The following is a 17,467-nucleotide window of genomic DNA, read 5'->3' on the forward strand; positions in this document are numbered from 1 at the left end:
GTCGGTGATCCGTGATAGGAGGTCGAGACGCCACCTGTGGCCTGTGGCCTGTTGGGTGGCACCACCACTATTTGCGTCTTGCCTCCTCCCCCCGCATCCAGGGTCTTTCTCGACGACTGGCCCAAGGTCAAGGTCCCGCACGACCCGCAGCCAAGTTGTACCTTGCCAACTCTGCTCCGCAGACGTCCATTTGGCGGGCTGACAGACTCTCCCGGGAGCAGGACCTTGATCCCCGAGCTTGATTCAATCTTGTTGCGTATATCTCCTTCTTGGGACTCTGCCGAGGCTGTCAGCTGTGGCCAAGCACTGTCCTTTTCCCTGCGTGGCAACCGTAGAGTCCCCGCACGGCGGTCGGCCATCGGCCACCTTGCTGCCACTAGCGTCACATTTCGTTGTGTGCTCATCGCAATCTAGGATATGTACAGTGTCCCCCCTCCCCCCCCCCCTCCGCCAGCCACGGTCGGCCGCTGTGCCGCTGTGCCGCTTCCGGACGGTCCGGACGTTCACCAGCGTCGTCCGTCCCATTTCCGCTTCGCGGTCGCACTTGGGCAACGTCTTCAGCGTGCGATAGGCATGTCTCGTATCAGAGGCAGTTGGCCAGCACTATGTACTGTGCCAGCACAGCGTCTATCTGACGACAAGGTTGCAGCGCGCCACCCCAGTCCAAAACGATGGTTTCCCTAGGGTTATTATCGGGACGTCATCCTGCGCAGCATCGTCCCCTTCGGGCCGAGACCTGGCATCACTGGGATCACTGGATCACTGGACCCAGTTGTCATGGAGAGTTCGTCATGGGGGGACGGGTGTTTGCGGTTCATGGTTGCCACTAACTTCGGCCCGGCCGCCCCGAGTTGCAAGCACACTTGGTGCATTCCTTGGTGGTACGACGTTGCCGTGTGGGTACATCCGAGCGGAATGATCACATGCATATCTGTACTGAGCTACTGGCCGTCGTTCTCGTAACCTTGTCGGCGGTAGTTCGGGGGCACCACCGACGCCTTTGGGTAGCCGATAAAGGGCCAGAAAATCGCCGCAGAATGTCTGTGCTGTACTTGTCTTGCATGTGGCTGTTTATTGCTATTAAAATTGTTTGATGACGAATTTCGAGTGGATTGAGCGCAGAGAGGCTCCACGAGGCGTCCGTGCGACTGCACACTGTGGGACAAGGACAGACGACCACACGGCAGGTGGTGATGACAGCCCCCCACCACCAACCAAGTACCCGACAGTCGTTCCGTCCACACCACCCTCACAAACTGCTCCCCCCTGCCTCCGCAAGGTACCCGCTGCACCCAAAACCCACTGCCACCGATCAAACCCCCCGGTGGTCCCTGCCTCACACCTTGCCTCCCCCTGTTCCGCTGGCTTCCCGGGACGCGCATCCGAGTCACCCCCGCACTCTCCACAAACGCACATGTTCGCCTCACGCCGGCGGCGCTGGCCGCCAGCGCAAGCGGATGGGTGCACCGTATCCTCCGTTCGCCTCGCCCGATTTAGCCAAGGCACTTCGCCCAGCGGTTCGGGCGCGCCCATGGCCCATGGCGAGAGCATGCAGAAGTGTCTATGAGGCAGGGGCCGCCTCGCGTGCCCACTCCTCGGGGGTCTTGAGGCGGAGGCTCAGGGCGTGCAGGCCCGCGTCAAACTCGTCCTTGAGCAGCGAGTTGACCAGGCGGTGGCGAGCGATCTGGCTCTTGCCTGCAAAGGCACCAGAGACCACGGCGACTGCAAAGTCTGTAGTACGCAGAAAGAGTAACACCGGGGGACAGTGACAGTGCACAATAATGATGTGTGCGACGGCAACGGGTGACGAAACAAAGAGCGAGACGACGGGGGGTGCGCGAAACGCGGTGCCGGCAGAAGGGTGGCGATCGTGGATCGTGGCACGGGCGTTCGATGAGGGCCGAGACCACGCAAACGAGAAGGTGTGTGAGACACGTTTTGGCGATATGGTGGTCGTGCAGGCAATGGGTGTTATTTTGTTGGCAAAATCACACGACAGAACGAAGCAACAAGGTTCAGTCGAGAGAATGACAAGGGGGCGACAGGCACAGCGTCCGAACGCGGAGATGTTTCGAGGACGACAACGACAACAGAGAGGATTCGTCATAAGTCGCGCGAGTGGTTGAGGTGTTGCCGAGAGTTGAGTGTGCGTGGCACAGAAAAAAAAACATGGCCATGTTGTTAACCGGCGACCGAATCGACCGAAGCGACGATCAGGTGCAAAGATCGGCACGGTATGCGCAAACATTAAACGCACATCGCGATTGTTACGCGAAGTCACGAGGTTGCCACCAGTGCGGATGGCCGGACAACGAACCGCACAAGCGAGCGGTGTCATGGTCATCGGGCCGTTAATGGGTGGGACATGAGGTCGGCCGGATGACACAAGGAACCCCGAGGCGAGGTGAAAAGTGTGGGCGGCGGTGAACCCAGATAGTTCAGCAACGGACAGCAATTGACGACCGAATGTCATTTGAAGACACAAGAGTGACGCAATGTCCATGTGTTAGGTTGCACAGAGCGTGTTGCGAAAGCGTGAGATCGGGAAGAGAATAACAGTCCATTAACGAGTGGAGCGGGTGGAGCAAAGGAAGCGAGGATGCACGTCAGCATTCCGAACCACAATATGGGAGGTTCCCAACAACGTACGGGATTCACCGGAGCCACCGTTCTGCGCGCGCATGGCAGCGTGGTGGGCGTGCTTGCTCGAGTCGTTCGAGATGCGGATCAGCTCGGGGTTGAAAGCGTTCATGAGCTGTGCAAGTGTCAGTCGCTCGTCTCTGATGCCGCACCGAGGGAGAGGTTGGAAGGAAGCTGTCCGTACGCTACGCCTCGGTTCCGCAAGGCTGGGAAAACAAGGTATGGCCACTTCCGCCTGATGTTGGCGGGAACGGCCGATGGAGCGCACATCATGAACGCTCCAAAGTGCGGCCCACTCAAAGTTGCGCAGTTCGCACCACTACGCAACTCACCTTGGCCTGGATGGCAGTCTCGACCGGGCCCGGGAGACGAGCAGCAGTGCGACCAGGAGCTGCGGACGTCGACGCGGACTTGGCAGGTTGCGAGATAGGAGACGACATGACGGGAAGACGCGCGGTTGCGGGACGGAGGTTAGAGAGCCAGAAGCGCTTGAGAAGGGATGGCGGGCGGGTAGAGAGCATCGAGGCCGGTGGGAAAGGACGGCTGGGAGGTGCGGACCGAGTGACCTGTTGGTTGTAGAAGGAGAGTGGTGGTTGTTGTTGAGACCGCAAGATATGAGCTTCAGGCGTCGAACTACGGAGGCGATGATGACTTGCACAGTTATCTGATTGCTGATTGGAGACGGGTGGCCGTATCACTAAAACCACGTGGCAATAAATAACACGTATAAATTTTATGCACTGGGACGGAATTCAGGTGGCAACAACGTCGAGATTCATCTTTGTCAACAACATCAACCCTCACTCTATCCCCAGACACCAAAAATGGCCATCCTCACAGAGGAGGAACGCGAGATCGACGCATACTCGGCTCTAGAGATTGAGTCTGGCGCGACGGCCAAGGATATCCAGCGCGCGTTCAGAAAGAAGTCGCTCAAATGCCATCCGGACAGAGTAGGTAGTCTCGTCATTGTTGCGGTCAATGCTGACCTACCAGCACCCAGGACCCGAGGCTGCGGCCATGTTCCGAGTGATATCGGTTGCGCTAGAGATTCTGCTTGACCCAGCAAAGCGCAAGTTTGTCGACACCAAGCTCGAGCAGTCGCGCGCACAGGCGGCGCGGCGCGCAGAGATGGACGCCAAGCGCAAGGTCGGTGTCGACGACTTGCTGCGGCGCGAAGAGGAGGCCAAGCGCTCGCGCATGGATGCCATCGAACGACGCAAGGCCGCTATGGAAGAGGAGAGGGTGCGCGAGAGTGGACGCAAGATGGTGGAGGAGGCAATGGCCAAGGCGCGCGCAGATGCCGCAGCTGCCATGGCGGCGTCTGAGCCAACACCAGGTTCTTCGTCATCAAGGCCAAAACCCCCACCCATTGCCCCACTCGACCTTACTCTCTCCCTTACGCTCCCCCCCACCACGGCCCTTGGCACTTCCGATGCCCTCCGTTCCGCCTTGGCACCGTACGGCCGCGTCTCGGACGTTGTTGTTCGACCCGCTGCGCAGAAGGAAGGCAAGAAGGCAAAGGGCCCGCGTGCGATTGTCGAGTTTGCGCCCGGAAACTGGGGCGGATGCTGGGCATGTGTCCGTGACCATTCGGGCGGCGACGGTGCCACTCCGATCGAGAAGGGCGTCAAGGCCAAGTGGGCAGCGACGGAACCCGAGTGGCTCAAGTGGGCCGAGAACTACGCCAGTCCCGCAGAGCGCAATAGCGCGACTAAGACCGCACCCACGACAAACGGCACAGCTTCATCGGCACCCACACCACCTGCATCGACAAGCACCACCACCACATCAGCTGCATACTCATCAGCACCGTCATTCGCATCTGCGCCTTCCTTCTCTTCCGCACCGTCATTCTCGTCCGCCCCGGACTTTGGCGACCCCAACGCTGCTGTGCGCGAACATGAGAGGGCCCGCGCTGCCAAGATTGCGCAAGAGGAGCAGGACACCGAGCTGCGTGCCGCTTACGAAAGCGCCACACTTCTGCGGATGCGCCAACGTGAACGAGAGAGGCTGGCAGAGCAGATTAGGCGCGAGGAGGAGGAAGAGTAGTGTATTTCATTTGCATGTTGTCACATTATCTGCGGCTGTCGGACGAGACAAGGACTAACGGGCATGTCTACTAGGCGACTAATGGGACTTGATTATATCCACTCGGTATGGATGTGCCACTCGACTGTATCTCGATGCCCACACTGAGTCAGGGGGTTCAACAGACACAAGCTGCACCTCTACCTGACGCTCCTCTACAGTGAATCCTAGATCTGTGAGCTGATGTTGCAGCACTGCGCCATAGATCCGCCGCCACAGATCGTGTTTCGGGCCAGTCGCTCAGTGCGATCGAACCGCCACCTACTGCTTCTTACGGACTGCGCACGGTTGCAAAGATAACCCACCACCGATCATATTGTGCTGCCGATACTAGCATACCGTTCTCCACCACATGATATCGGCCCGACACTCCTCGCCGGTATGTAGCGGTCGAGGATGGACTCGTCTGGCAGTGGGAAGTGCTCGCCTAATCCTGGTGCCTCCAATCGGTCCGCCCCCCATCCCACGGCCCGCACCATTTGCCCGAGCCCGACAAGTCGCCCCGCGGTGAAATGCGCAGCTGACATCGTCCGGGCTGTTCGGCATCGCGACCCTGGTGGATACACGTCCTTCCTAGATCCCCTCCCCACTCGTCGTTCCTTTAACTTTCCTACAGGTTGTCGTGGTCCTGGCTGGTTTGAGCCTGGCCGTGGGTGTTTTCGTCATTGTTTGTTGCTCCCTGTTGCTGGCAAACTTTTGGAGTTTGTGCAATTGGGCGTCCTGTCAACAACTGCCTGTTGCTTTTCTGGGTCTTGCACGTTGGTCCTTCCCGGCGGCACGCGGGAGATCCAGATCTCGGAAGACGAATGTGAGTAATCAAATGGCCGCGTAACGTAACACATGTGTATGAGGACCTCCCTGGCGCAGACGTCAGTTCCCATCACATGCGCTCCTTTGCTGCCTCCCTTGTCCTGCCCCCGGCTTCCCTGTTCAGCTCAACACCACTATTGTTGTACGTTTGCATAGTCTTTTCCGTATGTTTTTGTGGTAGTTTGGCATTTTTCTCTAGCGGCGTCCCATCGGCTGCTTGCTCGCTGCGCGCAGTTCGCTGTGTCATGTCAGTTAAACTGCCCAACGCGGAGAATGTAACTCACTTGTACGCCGATTCGATGCACTTGTAGATATCACGGTACTCGACGACCAGACACGACTGGGAGTCGCGAGAGACAAGCATGACCTTCTCCCTGCTCCTTGCGCCAGCGTCAAGCTTGTTGAGCGTCGTGAGGACATGGGACATGTCCAGGACGGGCTTGCCATTCGCGTCGACTTGGTGGAAGACGTAGTCGCGGAACAGCTTGAGAACATACCGGTCGCCGGACTCGGACCACTGGGGGTCCATGTCAAACTCGGGACGCTCGTTGATAAAGCCCAACTTAGTTATGAGGCGCGCGATGCGGCCGTTCTCGACCTCGGCCCCGAGCTCGCTCTCGAGCACGTCGTTCTGCGTCTGCAGTGCGTCGAGCTCGTTGAGGATTCGGGGACCGGCCAGTCGGAGAACCTCGTCGATGCTCTTCATCGCCGTCGGCTTGGCGAGGAGGTAGGCGACGAGGTTCTTCAGGTCAAGACTATACGCGCGCCCAATGTACTCGAGGCCCTGGGCGTAGTGCTGGCCCGGCTGCATGTAGTCTGAGCACAGCGACAGGATCAACTGGCCAAAGTTGTACAGGTCCTCCTGCTGGAAGAGCGGCATCGGGGTGGCATTGTCAAACGCAAGGACGTCCAGAATGCCGACACCGTTGATGCGCACGCGGTTCTTGCCCGTGATGAGAATCTTGGTCGCATCCAGGCCGCGAACGGCAAGACCAGCAGTGTGAATCGCCTTGAGTGCGTTGGCAATCTGGATCACGTAGCTCCAGATAACACGCTCTGGGATCGGCACGTTGGCCTGGCGACGGCGCGCAATGCTCTCCTGACTGAGCCACTCGTCGGCGACGGTGACAGCCTCGGGATGGAAGTCGTACACCATGACAAGGGCTGGCGTCAGTTTAGACCTCTTCAACGCAACTCACAATTGTCATTGAAAGCCTTGGTAGTGAACGCCTCGCGCAGACCAACAATGTTCGCGTGCCGCATTTGGCACCAAGTCTCGACAGCGGCAAACGCTGCCTCGCTGGCAAGCTTGAAACCTGGCGTCAGCCCTCCTCTGCTTGAAATAGCTTACCCTCGATACGGCGAAGACAGTAAACGTTACCATCAATGGTGCTGTTGGCGCGATACGCCGGACCGGGGTGGTGGTACACCCTGCTGACAGCCGACTGGGTGGCCGGGTTGCCCAGGGGAACAAGCGAGTGGTACACATGCACCTCGCTAGGGAGGCTGGAGGCAATGCCTGGGTTGGCATAGGTCGCCTCCTGGCGAGCATGGATCATACGACGAAGGTCGTCCGGGATGAAGAACGAGCGCATGGGCTGCCTACCAACAACATGTGGCAGCGGCGCAGTGTACAGGTGGTGATCCGGCTGGTCGTCAGCTATCGCAATGTGCGCGCGTCAACTCACCACTACTCGGCGCTGCGGCGGGGCCATGAACATGGAAGCGTCCATCGGCTGCTCGTAGGTTGCCAGCCCCTCCTCGTATGTGTGAACGGGGACGGCAACAGGAGCGACGGGGGCAGGAGGAGGAGGGGGAGGGGGAATGGTGGGCTCGGCTGGCGGTGCAAACGGCGCGGCATTCATCCACTCGGAGCGAGTGCTCCTGCCGTCATCAGCACCGTCGACAGCAGCCACGAACTGCTGGGGCGAGGTCTCGCCGAGCGACGCTGTCTTGGGCACAAACACAGGCGCGGCGAGGTGCTCGACACCGAGACCCGATGGGGCGCGTGCCTCCTTGTCTGGCGTGGCGTACGGTACGGCGGACGCACTGGTGAGGTGTCAGACCTTGAGAATATACGAGGGAGCTCACTTCAGCGTCGTCGCCTTGGGAGTTGGAGGAGCATTGGGAGGTACAACAGTGGGGTCGGTTCCGGGCTAGCGGGGTCAGCACACTGCACGCAATGCAAAAGGTGGACGGCTTTGAGAGCCAGAATTGGGATCACACACCGGAGGATGATAGTACGCGCACTGGGGACATGTCAGCAAGGATCTCATATGAACGCCAAGACTGATGACTCACACCTTGGTCCTGGAAGCGACACGAGCTTGGGGGTCAACACGATGGCAGAGATGGGTTACGTACCCATAGATTAACACGTTCCGGCACAACCTCTGGGTCGCATCTGATGCTGGATGGTCAGCACAAGTTGTTGATTGTCTTTCGCGCGCCGCAGCTGTGCGCAGGACGCGCGCGTGCGTGCGCTTTGCCTGCGAGGCGCAAACGAGAGCGGACAGGGGCGTGTCCCACCCACTCGTCTGCGCTCGTCTACGCATACGCGCGTGCTTGCTCGCGACCACAGCCATCGCTCTACGCACCCTTCTTCCGGTCGGGAGTCTCGGGCTTGGGCGTGTCGGGGGGGCGGACGATCTGGATCGCCGCGGAGCGGGCGGGGGCCGCCATGGCCGTAGTCCGCTGCTACGCGGGTGCGGCGGCTAGGGGCGGCGGAGAGGGTGCCAGACCTGGGCGATGGGGGGTGGTGCCGAGGGAGGCGTGTGGACACAGAATGCCAAGAAGACGCTGAGAACAACGGAGGATATGTGTAATGGGTGGATGCAAGACGAACGGCAGAGATGACAAGGGAACACGTCTGAACGATCTAGCCGCTTGGCTTCGGGTGGCGGTTCGCACCGATGGTGGCAGGCTCGCGGGTACAGCGGCGACGTGCAGTCTGGTGCAGGTCGTTGACATGGATGCATGCTATGGAATACTCGCTCGCTGCTGGACGCTACATGGGCCACGCTGGACGCTATCGCACCTGCTGTTCTCGGCATCACCGACAGCGATTCAAACAGTCAGGGCTCTCGCAGTGCGCGCGTCCAGTCGATCCATTTTGCTTCCGCTCGCCGTGCACTTTGCTGGGGAGCCCGGATGTTGGGTGGCGCTGCGCACGCCATACAACAACCCATTCCGATCTCCAGAAGTGCAGCTGGAAATGCAAAGGATACATGAAAGTGGTATAGCAGTAGTGCAAGGTATACGTCTAGATGTCGGCCCAGATCAAGCCTGGGTCTTGTCCTGCTCGGCCTGCTTGGCCCAGTGGGCTTTACCGAAGGTGGCGGCAACGACGAGCGGGAAGACGAGTGTCGCGTCCGCGTACACCTTGACGCTCTGTGCGTTGGCACGAATCTTGCCCCACGAGACGGCCTCGTCAGGACGAGCGCCAGAGTCCGAACCATCGTACTGACGTCAGAACAGTTCCTCAGGGCAAGACTCACCTCCTGGCCGGTGTTGATGTAGACAGCGTAGTCGGCACCGTTGCGCTGTTTTCTGGTCAGCGAGCTTATCAAACGAATCGGGAGCTCAGACTCACGAAAAGCATGGCGTTGGCGATCTGGTGCTTGCACACACCACCACCGAGGACAATCATACCAGCCTGCTTGGCCTTGACGCTCATGTCGTTGAGACGGCGGATGTCGCCGACAATGTCAACGTTGAGAGCCGGGTCCGCCTTGTACGAGTGGAAGTACATCATGTCGCCGAGCGAGCCGTCGGTAAGGGCGGGGCAGAACACGGGAATGTCGTTCTGAGGGTCAGCTAAACACTAACACGGGTAAAGGACAGCTCACCTTCCAACACCAGTAGTAGACGCTCTCCTCGTTGTTGATCTCCTTGCCGAGACGGTTGATAACCTTGCTAGGAGTCCAGTGCTCCTTCTCGGGACCCTCCTGCTCCTTGACCATCTCGTCAAGGATGGGCATGACCCAGTCCTCAAACGAACAGTAGTTCGAGTTGGGAACCAGGAGGTTGCCGATACGGTTGAGACCCTTCTTGCGGAGACCGGCACCGTCGAGGTGGAACTCGCCAAGAATGGTGGAGCCAAGGCACTTGACAAAGTCCTCCTCGACACCGCCAGCGGTGGTCACAAGGGCGTCGATGAGCTTGTTCTTGGCAAGGAAGAGGATGATCTCGCGGAGGCCGGACGAGATGAGGTTCGAGGTGTAGCCAAGGAAGAGGGTGAGGGGCTCCTCGGTGTTCTCACGCTGCTTGCGCTAAAGGAGTTAGATTTGTCGCGGCAAGGTTGACTCACCATCTCTTCCACAATCTGGATAGCACGGGCCATACCAGTGGCCTGGAAGCCGATGGTCTCGTATGACTTCAGGAGATCGGTCAGGTCGACGGGCTTCTCAAAGTCGGGGCCCTTGACGTGGACCGCATTGGCGGGGATCTCCTCGGAGGGGGTGAGGACACTGGCGTGGGCCGTCGAGGTGGACATTGTAGTTGGGTGATGAGGTAAGAGATGCTTTCATTGCTGTTCTGATTTCTTGAAATCTTGAAATCGCTCGTTCCTTCGGCTCAACCCGGTGACTGGCGGATGCTCCTCCACGTGGTGTTACGTAAGTAATTCCGTCACTCTCACGGCCTGATATTGCCCCTCATTCAACACTGAAGTGACTTTCAACAACAACAATCACATACACCCCGCAATGGACAGGCAGGACAGGCCCTCACCGGGCATATCTCGTCTCCCAACAGCGTCAAGAACTCCGCTCGGTCGATCGACACTGGCAAGGACGCCCCTCAGCTCTACACTCGGCAAGCGCGCGGCTGGCGAAGCTGGATTGGAAGGTGGGTGATCGACTGGAGGCTCTGGCTTGCCTTGAGATCACAGCTGATTGTGTACAGATGCCTCATTGACGAGAAGAGCTTTGCATTCATCACAGGCGCGTACCTCTACTCTTGAGCGTAGGGTTGCCGAGCTCGAGCGCGAGGTGGCCGCCCGTGACGGAGATGTCGAGACACTGCAGCACCAGGTCGACGAGCTCACCAACACTCGCCATGTCCTCCTCGCCGATGAGGAGAGGGAAAAGGAGAGGGCCAAGCACAACGAGGAAGCATGGAGGTCGGAGCGAGTGAGTTATGATAGCTGCTGGTAGACGGCAATTTGTGGGGCGGGGCGTGGGATTGAACGCCCTGTCCGGTTGACAACCTACACGTGCTAATGGCAGAACGAACTCTTGAGGAAGCTCAAGGACACACGAGGCATGTTTGAACAGCAGCGCTCTGTTCTCACCGACCTGAAGGGACAGTACACCTCCCTCGCCTCTCAGTACCGCACCATCAAGGATGAATCCAAGCGCGAGGTCGCCCTCCTCGAGAGCCGGTTGACCGAGGTTGAGAGCGAGCGCGACAGTCTCAAAGGCTGGCACCGTCGTGCACAGGCGCTTGCGATTGAGCTCGAGGAACAGAAGCGCAAGGCCGAGGAAGGCGCACAAGAGAGGGACGACGAGGCTGCCGAGCGCAAGCGGGACTCTGTGGTTCGCGCCGAGCTGCAACGTGAGTTACGACGGGCTCATGCGTGGTGCTAAACTCCCAGGTCAATCCCAGAATCTCGTTACCCTGCAAACTACCAACGAGGTACTACAATCCGAGCTCTTTGAGCTCCGCAAGTGGAAGCAGGAGGCGGATGCCAAGAACCGAGTGGCCAAGGACAATGAGCGCATGCTGAAGGACGAGATCAAAGAGCTCAACGTCGAGCTGCGACGCGCGCGTGATGAGGTCGAGTGGGTGAGCAGATCGGAATTCAGCTAACCCATACAGCTCTCTTACCCAGACATTCCCTGCCGGCGGCACTACCGAGGATGCTGCCACACTGCAGTCGCGCCTGCAAGCCCTTTCCACACTACACGATGAGACTACCTCGGAACTGTCCACCGCCAATCGTGCAAACGACGAGCTGCATGCCCGCATCACAAAAGTCTCAAAGGAGAGCGCAAGTGCCATGGTCGAGCTTAAGCGCCGCCTTGAAGAGGCCGAGCGCGAGCTGCGTTGGGCCAAGGAGGGAAGGAAGAGTGCCGAGTCGCGCGAAAGGCTCGTCAGGCAAGAACTCGATGCCACGCGTTCCACTGGCGGCGGCAGCAGCGGTGGCGGTGACGCTGCACACGTCCAAAGGCTCGAGTCGCTTCTCGAGACATACCGTGCCGAGATTGAAGGCCTTTCTCGCGACTCACGCGACGTCGAAGACCGAGTTACTCGCGGAGCAGGTCTCGTCAAGGCGGACGAACTGGCTGCGGCACAGGAGCGGACTCGGGCACTCGAGCAGGAGCTCGTCATGCACCAGGGTACAATCGACGCCCTCACAGCCGCCAATAACTCGCTGGATGCCGAGGTGTCCGAGCTCATGCAGCGCCTGGCGTCTGGCGAGTTTAACCCCGAGCGCGAGCGTTGTCTGGAGCTGCGCGGTAACCCCGCTGCCAAGATCCACGCAGTGCGCACGGCACAGCTCGACGAGCTGAGAGAGGAGAACCAGGCACTCTTAGCACGTCTCGCGGATCTTGACCGCGAGGTGCCCGACGCCTCGGCAGCCGGACGCGGCCTCGTCCCTCGCGAGAGCTACGACAAGGTGGCCAAGGAGAAGGAGGAGCTGGAAATTGCCCACGAGAAGCGTCTGCGGCGGCTCAAGGAGGTAAGCTGGAACCTCTGTACCTCTGTACCAAGCTGACGCTGTTAGATCTTTGGTGCCAAGTCGCGCGAATTCCTCGAGGCCGTCTACTCACTTCTCGGCTGGCGTATCCGCTTCGACGAGAATGGCGCGGATATCCGTCTCACGAGCATGTACGCTCCCAAGGGCAAGATGGGCCTCACGCTCAAGTTTACCTCGAGCGAGGGCCATTTCGGTACCATGCACATGAGCGGCGGCATGGCGCGCTCGCTTGAGGAGGCACGCGATTTCTGGGTATCGGAACGCCAGAGTATCCCTGGATTCCTGGCACAGGTGACAAGCGAGCTGTTTGAGAAGACGACAGTGAGTCAACTATCTGACGAGTGACACAGCTGACGATCAGATGGGACGTGCGGCGGGATATGTGGGCCTCGACTGATCAGTGCCAGACCTTGCTGGATGGAAAGAAGTTTAGGAGGAGGCAGCAAAGACGAGGTTCCTGTAACGACTACATGCATATCACTACATCTCACCGCACTCCGATATGCGCACGCTGAGCTTTGGCCTGGGTGTGAGCTTCGCTGACGGGTTGGTCGAGCTCACCTGTTGTTGGCACCGGTCGGGACGTTCTCAATCTTGCGCACCGTGAGGAGACCGTCGATGACGCGGCCAAACACGCAGTGCTTGCCGTCGAGGAAGGTCGCAGGAGCAGTGGTGATGAAGAACTGGCAACCGTTGGTGTTGGGACCAGAGTTGGCCTGGGAAGTGTATCAGCACAGGCTGGTGATCGGACAATGGGCACAGGGCAGGGGGAGGGAGAAAGGGGCAGATGCAGGCGGTCAAGGATAGGGGCAGATGCAAACCGAGGAGTGGCCATGTTCGCTAAGCCGTCGGGAAGCAGCACGTACCATAGACAACAGGCCCGGGCCAGTGTGCTTGACGGTGAAGTTCTCGTCCTCGAAGTTGGCGCCGTAGATGGAGAAGGTGCCGGTACCATCGTGACGCAGGAAGTCGCCACCCTGGACCATGAACTGGGGGATCCTGCTGGTCAGCTACATTGCGGTGGTGATGCGCATAGGTGTCGTCCGAAGGGCAAACAAGTTGAATGGGTGAAGGTAGAGTGGACGTCGTCCATGCTCACCACGGCCCATCGCTTGACTCGGGTTGGAGGGGCCAGACAGACAAAGAGAAGAATACTCACACACTAGCAGTCAGCTTATGAAGACACGCAGTCGAGTGAGGCAGCTTACCGGTGGAAGGTTGACTTCTTGTAACCTTGCGGGGTGCTGTTCACGCTACGTGCGGTCAGTCAAGTTCAACCCGATATAGAGGAGGGAGCAACGCACCGGTGCTCGCCAGTACACAGCTGACGGAAGTTTTCAGCAGTCCTGCATGTTAGCTTTATCGAGAACCACAAGGCCGAAGCTCACTTGGGCGTGATGTCACTAAACAGCTCTGTGCAATGTCAGTTGTGTGCCCATAACGGGATGAGTAGAAGTTGAGGCCCGCTCGCTAGACTCACCCATCTTAATCCTGCCGGCAGGAGTGTCTCCGATAGTGACGTCAAAAAAGACAATGGGACGGGTGACACCCGCTGGTGCGTCGAGGGAAGCCATTACGGGAGTCTAGTCGGATGAGGAGGAGGAGGAGAGGTAAGAGATCAGTTGAGCCGTGTTTTGACGGCGAGCGTTCATGTGCGGCAAGCAAAGGTGGAGGTCAAATGACGGTCGCGTCAATTAAGGCGGAAGCAAATATCTTCTAATAGAACGGAACTAAAGGGACCCTCGCTTTGTTTTATTAAACAACTGGGCAGCGCCTGGGGGTACTGTTGGAGTGTTCTTCCAAGCCGTTGTGCCTGCGACGCGTTCGTTGACTGTCACGACTCCATATGCATCTCAAACTTGGCCACACGCTCGCACAGAGTGCATGCAGCCTGCAGATGTTCAAGCATACGCTCCTCTTCGGCAGCCTTCGAGGCGGTCGTGGGCCTGGTAGTCGTAGGAGAGGCAGGGCCGTAGTGGTGGCGGTGGATTCTGCTGTGAGAAAAGAGTGACAGTGGAGAGGGGGATTGGAGGAGTGGTCGAATGAGTGTGGATGCGTGTGTGCGTGGATGGGAAGGATAAGGGTAGAAGAGAAGAAAAGGAAGGGGGGAAGACACAACTTGACTCGCTCTTTAATGCCTCGCTAAACCAGGTTCTCCATACATGCATCGTACCACTCACGCCGTGCGTACGGAAAAGAAAAAACAAATTACAAAAACACCGAGGCAGCATTCTGCACTGGCGCACTGGCGCGCCGAACTGGTCGAAGGTCCTGAGGGTTGTTCGCGAATAGCGGAAACTTGAGGAACTGGCATAATGTAGGTCAGCACGAGGTTGTCTCGTATGTAAAACACTGCACAAGGGATATCGCCTCAGGAGGAAGCGGTAGAGGGATGATCGGGGTTACACTCACCTAGAGGCTAGAGGAACGTGTGACGCAGGGGCATGGAGGCGCTGAGGCGGTGGGCGTGCGCGTGCTGCGAGCACGGCACTGGTGGGTCACGTGACCGACCTTTTGGCACAGGCCACCACGGGGGAGTGCTGGGAGGGGCACCAGAGCCGGGCGCGGGCACCCACCTCCTCCTTGAGGGTGGCAAATTCGGCCTTGAGGGTGGTCAAGTTGTCCTTCAGCTGATCGACATCCGATGGCGGCGGACGAAGCCCTACCGGGATGCATTGCTCGTTTGAGAGCACCAACTTGATCAATTCGGCCTTGATACAACCTTCATGAGCAATGCCGTGGGCACTTGAGGGATCTTCCGGGCCCGGGGGAGGGAACTTGAAGAGAGGGGACGCTCGCAGGGCGATGGTCGTTACGAGGATGTACTAATTCTGATGTCTGTCAGCACTGGAGAAGACCGAGACTGAGGAGAGAAGGGAGCATTGAATGGGGACCACACGTACCTCACTCCGAACGGTAGAGCGGGAACCGGGGGATGGGCTTCGATGCGGCGGTGCTGCGGCTGGTGGTGCCCTGGCCAGAGATACCGCGGCACATGCGGGTGAGATGGCCGCTCTGGCCACATTCACCACACACGGCCGCGGCTTCCTTTGTGGCCACCGTACCGCTCCCCACGCGACGAGCGGGAAAGGCGCGGGGGACGGACGGGTCCGCCCCAGGCGCCTTGGTCTTGTGCTGCGCGAGCGCGTCGACGCGCGCGTCAGCGAGGGTGTTGTGCTGCTCGAGCGCGTCGACGCGCGCGTCGGCGAGGGTGTTGTGCTGCGCGAGCGCGTCGACGCGCGCGTCGGCGAGGTTCCTGTGCTTGTGGACATCGTTCTTGAGGGTCCTAAGCTCGGCATTCAACGACGAAACAGCGTCACGGGGCTTGTCGAGAGGCGACTCAAGTGGACGCCTGTCGGACGGGACACAAATATCATTCCTGACCACACGGTCAACAAGCTGGCGCGATGCCGAGGTTGTTGTCGTAAGCCGCCATCGGCTTGCGGATGTGCTCGCGGCACATGCGGGAGACGTGACCCGTACGTCCGCAAAAGCCACACTTGGCGACTCCCATCGGGTCGGTCGCCTCCTCGTCGACGGTTTTGTTTGCCTCGGAGGACGAGGCGACGGCGCGGTGGCCCGCGGCACCATCGGCCTCCTGCGACTTGAGTGCAGTGACTTGCTGTTGAAGGCGCTCGTTGGCAGCCTTGAGCTCCTTCATCTCCTCGTCCTTGATGGCAAGGTCGGCCTGGAGAGCCTTGACATCGGCCTTGACGTTCTCCACGGAGACTTGGAGGAGGTCCATCGGCGAAGGAAGAGGGAGGAGGTGGTCGGGGATACACGTGCGGTTCTGGACCACACGGTGCACCAGAGCCGTCTTGGAACCCTCGACGCTGAGTTCCTTGGACTCAAGCCAGGAGGTGAGAGTCTTGACGGTGTGGCGACCGACCGTCTTGTTGGACACTTCGGTTAGCCTTGCGGGCGGCTTGCCAGGGCGCGCAGGAGGCATTTTGGTGGATGCGAACGGTGGATGGGTAATTGAGGACTCGATTGGACAGGTGACAAAGGAAGGTGGTTGGAGATCAGCGAGGAACCAAACATCCAGTGGCTGGCGCTCGCTGGTGGCTGGCGATCGCTCCTGTGGCCCCCCGTTGACCGTTGGAACCCTCATCCACGTTTATGCGGCAGCAGCGAGCCGGCCAGTTGGAGTATAGTCCAGGCGACTGCATTGTGCATAAATGGTATGCCGCTGTATACATTCACTCATGGCATTGGCGAACACCCACTCGCTGCCGGACACGAGTTCCATGCTATCGAGGTGTGTGCGCCCACGCGCCGCAGTGCCCCTTCCTTGCTGCACCGCCAACACAGCATCCTTCCATGGCCACGCTGCAGGCAGCCAGATGCACAGCTGCTCGTGTGTAAAATCAGGCCAACCGATCACAGACAGCCATTTTCCACGTCAACATTGAAGGTGCAGGCTCATCTTTATCTCTCTTGGTTCCGAACAATCCCCCCCCCCCCCCTCCCACAGCGTGGTATTGCGTCGGATTATCATCTACCTTCCCATCTGGGATTAATCGTTTTAATGGCAGCGAGCGTACCATCCATCTACAGGTTCTTGCCTGCCAGATGTGAAGGCAGGTGTTGGGCATATAGTGGAAGAGCTCTTGTCGAAACGCCACTGTACTCAGGTCAACTGCGGGACCGCTCTCTGCCTCATTCCTCGTCGGGGACGAGAGCTGCCTTATTTTCCACCAAGAGGCCAGGGCCGCAAGAGGTGGGGGGAGGGGAAGAGCGAAACCCGAGAGTTACAGCGTGTGGTACCCGTTCGTCTACAGCAGTACGCCACCAATCTGTGCCAGATCCGCAGCATTAACTCCGGCTGATTACGCGGCAAAAAAGCCCCGCCAATACCGGCGAGGATGCCGACCCTTCCGGACAACGACAAGAGGCTGTGGCATGTGGGTCCATCGCCGTCTCAGTCGACGCGGGCATGTATAGTCGTGGCGGGCTTTTGGCTTGGGGCGCAGTGGAGCATGCATGCCCGATCCTTGTGTGCACTTTATTGCAAGACAGTGAAAAGCCATGGCCAAGCATGCAGAGGCGGACAGTGATCAGTGGTCAGTGAATGGACGAGACTTGACTGGCGGTGATGGACGCCGCGAAACGCCCAGCGCTGGGCGTTGAGGCGCCTCCAACAACAAATTGCAGCAGATAGGTCACTTGCTGGCTGGTAGCATATGGTTTCGGACACGGTCTCATGCACCGTCCCTCGGTCGC

At 59.1% G+C, this 17,467-nt stretch overlaps 7 protein-coding genes across 7 annotated transcripts; 2 read left to right on the forward strand and 5 right to left on the reverse strand.

The window, feature by feature from the left end:
- Window positions 1-1,561: 1,561 nt before the first annotated feature.
- Window positions 1,562-3,161, reverse strand: EHS24_007555 (uncharacterized protein; the record flags this gene model as incomplete). The annotated part of the gene is made up of 3 exons (XM_028622912.1): window positions 1,562-1,722; window positions 2,650-2,755; window positions 2,973-3,161. The coding sequence occupies 3 exons, from the start codon at window positions 3,159-3,161 to the stop codon at window positions 1,562-1,564; spliced, it is 456 nt and encodes a 151-aa protein (XP_028476805.1).
- Window positions 3,162-3,464: 303 nt separating this feature from the next.
- Window positions 3,465-4,692, forward strand: EHS24_007556 (uncharacterized protein; the record flags this gene model as incomplete). The annotated part of the gene is made up of 2 exons (XM_028622913.1): window positions 3,465-3,593; window positions 3,637-4,692. 2 exons carry the CDS (start codon window positions 3,465-3,467, stop codon window positions 4,690-4,692), a joined length of 1,185 nt encoding a protein of 394 aa, XP_028476806.1.
- Window positions 4,693-5,736: 1,044 nt separating this feature from the next.
- Window positions 5,737-8,223, reverse strand: PAN3 (PAB-dependent poly(A)-specific ribonuclease subunit 3; the record flags this gene model as incomplete). Its single annotated transcript, XM_028622914.1, has 10 exons — window positions 5,737-5,779; window positions 5,826-6,705; window positions 6,741-6,857; window positions 6,893-7,190; window positions 7,230-7,590; window positions 7,633-7,697; window positions 7,770-7,790; window positions 7,843-7,867; window positions 7,906-7,951; window positions 8,139-8,223. The coding sequence occupies 10 exons, from the start codon at window positions 8,221-8,223 to the stop codon at window positions 5,737-5,739; spliced, it is 1,941 nt and encodes a 646-aa protein (XP_028476807.1).
- A 597-nt stretch (window positions 8,224-8,820) lies between these two features.
- Window positions 8,821-10,036, reverse strand: DYS1 (Deoxyhypusine synthase; the record flags this gene model as incomplete). Its single annotated transcript, XM_028622915.1, has 5 exons — window positions 8,821-9,003; window positions 9,039-9,083; window positions 9,134-9,346; window positions 9,390-9,812; window positions 9,851-10,036. 5 exons carry the CDS (start codon window positions 10,034-10,036, stop codon window positions 8,821-8,823), a joined length of 1,050 nt encoding a protein of 349 aa, XP_028476808.1.
- A 211-nt stretch (window positions 10,037-10,247) lies between these two features.
- MAD1 (coiled-coil domain-containing protein mad1) lies at window positions 10,248-12,641 on the forward strand (the record flags this gene model as incomplete). The annotated part of the gene is made up of 7 exons (XM_028622916.1): window positions 10,248-10,389; window positions 10,447-10,673; window positions 10,770-11,097; window positions 11,138-11,324; window positions 11,362-12,226; window positions 12,272-12,565; window positions 12,606-12,641. The coding sequence occupies 7 exons, from the start codon at window positions 10,248-10,250 to the stop codon at window positions 12,639-12,641; spliced, it is 2,079 nt and encodes a 692-aa protein (XP_028476809.1).
- A 160-nt stretch (window positions 12,642-12,801) lies between these two features.
- On the reverse strand, window positions 12,802-13,818 carry CYP3 (Peptidyl-prolyl cis-trans isomerase H; the record flags this gene model as incomplete). The annotated part of the gene is made up of 7 exons (XM_028622917.1): window positions 12,802-12,960; window positions 13,111-13,233; window positions 13,344-13,398; window positions 13,453-13,497; window positions 13,549-13,590; window positions 13,633-13,657; window positions 13,725-13,818. 7 exons carry the CDS (start codon window positions 13,816-13,818, stop codon window positions 12,802-12,804), a joined length of 543 nt encoding a protein of 180 aa, XP_028476810.1.
- Window positions 13,819-15,635: 1,817 nt separating this feature from the next.
- EHS24_007561 (uncharacterized protein) lies at window positions 15,636-16,193 on the reverse strand (the record flags this gene model as incomplete). Its single annotated transcript, XM_028622918.1, has 1 exon — window positions 15,636-16,193. One exon carries the CDS (start codon window positions 16,191-16,193, stop codon window positions 15,636-15,638), a length of 558 nt encoding a protein of 185 aa, XP_028476811.1.
- Window positions 16,194-17,467: the final 1,274 nt, after the last annotated feature.

Source organism: Apiotrichum porosum (genome assembly GCF_003942205.1).
Source record: "Apiotrichum porosum strain DSM 27194 chromosome Unknown scaffold_5, whole genome shotgun sequence".
Taxonomy (NCBI): Eukaryota; Fungi; Basidiomycota; class Tremellomycetes; order Trichosporonales; family Trichosporonaceae; genus Apiotrichum; species Apiotrichum porosum.